This window comes from Engraulis encrasicolus, chromosome 12 (genome assembly GCF_034702125.1).
Source record: "Engraulis encrasicolus isolate BLACKSEA-1 chromosome 12, IST_EnEncr_1.0, whole genome shotgun sequence".
NCBI classification, from domain to species: domain Eukaryota; kingdom Metazoa; phylum Chordata; class Actinopteri; order Clupeiformes; family Engraulidae; genus Engraulis; species Engraulis encrasicolus.
Window position 1 is genome coordinate 11,025,060 of NC_085868.1, and position 2,500 is coordinate 11,027,559.

A 2,500-nucleotide genomic window follows, 5' to 3' on the forward strand; every position below is an offset into this window, starting at 1 on the left:
TTGCGATCAGTTTCCCTTCTTTTTTCTCGTCCTCATTTTCATTCATCGTCTCCATGATTGGCCCCATGGATTAAGCGATCTTTTGAACGGGTTCAATCAACTTTTCTGATGTCAGTCACGGGGGTTACCTGTACGCCTCATTGGCCCGCGAATAAAAACATGACTGATACAAATAGGCCAATTAGGGACAGTAAGCGGAGAAAAGGTGCAATAGACAGTGTGGTGGGGATGGGGATGGGGATGGGGATGAGGATGGTAGCTCCCATACATTGTAATTAATTAATGAGGAGGCCATGGCTCATTTCTTCTCCTATAACAGTGGTGTTGTTTGCAATTTAATAGACTCTCTCTCTCAGTGGTAGGGTAGGGACTTCCTCACTTTAGCTTATTCTATTATTCAATCATGTTCAAGGAGCATCTGCACTCTTTTTTTTTTTTACTTTTACACAGTTCATTATTCAACACCTTAATTAGGGAAGCCAAGGTGTAAGCAACTTCTTTTAGAGCTCTATAGAAGGAGGTCCAGTAGCTTTCAACCTTGTTTCTTGGACAACCATGTTCTTGATGACTGAGACTCTTTTTCGCCTTTCCAATCATTCATTGATTTCCCTACTTGATCATCATCATAACACTCGCTCATTCTTCATTTCATTTCTGTCTTTCCCTCCCCATCTTTCTGGTCACTTTCTCACACCTACCTAGGGGCAGGTGTTGTACAAAGGTTAGGGAGTCAGTCTCGAAATCAGAAAGTTAGTCAGCTAAGTGTAATGTAATAATGTACTTAAAGGTAACCAGGGACAGTCAAACCGGAATGAGAAAGATAAAATCATACCAGATATTCCTCCTGCCTGTCCTCTTAACTCAGGTGATTTCACCAATTGGCTCATCAACATGTGTGGTATTTCAGATCAACTGGTTAAAGCGATGGTTCGGAGTAGAATCACCCTAATGCCATTTGAACTGTGACACCCATCCACCTTTACACCCGAAGTGTTTTCTGCCGCAGGCTTACATCAACAGAGTTGCCGTGTTATTCGATGTTTATTCCGGTTAGCTTGACTCAAGCGCATATGGATACTGGGCACCGTCTCCAAACTTTCCCCACAAAAATAACATGTCATGACACCAAACTTCTGCAGTAGCACAAATATGGTCTGTACTCACGAAACGAAGCATTTGGAAGTTTGGAAATAGTCCAGGAGTTTATTATTATCAACACAAGCCGAATAGCTTCTCTGCTGCTAAAGCTGTGCCAACGTTACTTCCGTCATCTAAGACAAGCATGTAAGAGTCCTCAACGAAGCTCATAATATGCACAATGAAAAGTGAATTCAGCATCAGTATTGATAACGAAAATCCTTGTCTAATTGATAGTAGGTAAGATTTGAAATATCTTTTAAGTATTGCCTTGAAAATATAAGCCTTAATCACAATTCAGTGAAAACTTTTTTAACACTCTCGTCTGGAAGTTTGTTGAAGACTTTTACGGGCTTGTCTCATATGACGGAAGTAACGTTGGCACAGCTTTAGCAGCAGAGAAGCTATTCAGCTTGTGTTGATAATACTAAACTCCTGGACTATTTCCAAACTTCCAAATGCTTCGTTTCGTGAGTACAGACCATATTTGTGCTACTGCAGAAGTTTGGTGTAATGACATGTTATTTTTGTGGGGAAAGTTTGGAGACGGTGCCCAGTATCCACATGCGCTTGAGTCAAGCTAACCGGAATAAACATCGAATAACACGGCAACTCTGTTGATGTAAGTCTGCGGCAGAAAACACTTCGGGTGTAAAGGTGGATGGGTGTCACGGTTCAAATGGCATTAGGGTGATTCTACTCCGAACCATCGCTTTAAATTGAATTGGATGGAGCAAACAAAATGTGGCAGGGTTTTGACTTTCTGAACCCAGGATGCCCACCCCCTGATTGCAACCTACCCTTTTTCAGGTCAATCTTCATCTTCTTCCCTCCTTTCTTAGTAGCCATGTTGACCAGGGAGGCGAGTGCAGGCCCTCCCTTCTTGGGCTGGGGGCTCTCGCTCTGGGCCCTGCCCAGGGTGGGGGTGGGGGAGGCCGAGGCTGCCCTGTGTGGTGGTGGTGTGGGGGTGGACTCCCTGGGAGTGGACCCCCTCTGGAGCTCCGGGGTGCCCCTGGCTGGAGGCTCTTCCATCTTAGGGGTGGACACTCTAACCGGAGCTGGGGATATGGATGGGGCTGGTGAAGGGGCCTTGACCTGGGTAGGGGATGGTGAAGGGGCCTTCACAGGGGCTGGGGATGGAGAGGGAGCCTTGACAGGGGCTGGGGAAGGGGCCTTGACAGGAGCAGCAGCAGGGGGTGTAGGGGACGGGGTGAGTGCCAGTGGCACGTCAGGGGAGCGAGAGGGGTTGAGGGTGGGGGCCTTGTCGTCCAGTCGGAGAGCGTCCAGCTTTTGGCGCAGTAGGTGGGGGCTGCGGGCCGGTTTGGGGAAAACGTCCGGAGGCCCGGCTTGGTTGAAGATTTGT

At 47.0% G+C, this 2,500-nt stretch overlaps 1 protein-coding gene across 1 annotated transcript in view; it reads right to left on the reverse strand.

Annotated features, from left to right (window-relative positions):
- Positions 1–2,500, reverse strand: part of pard3ba (par-3 family cell polarity regulator beta a) — a 343,229-nt gene that overhangs the window by 218,915 nt on the left and 121,814 nt on the right. Inside the window, exon 8 of the mRNA XM_063211618.1 lies at positions 1,938–2,500. This exon is cut by the window's right edge and continues 102 nt beyond it. Within this exon, the coding sequence (XP_063067688.1) occupies positions 1,938–2,500 (563 nt within the window). The remainder of the gene's footprint in view (positions 1–1,937) is intronic.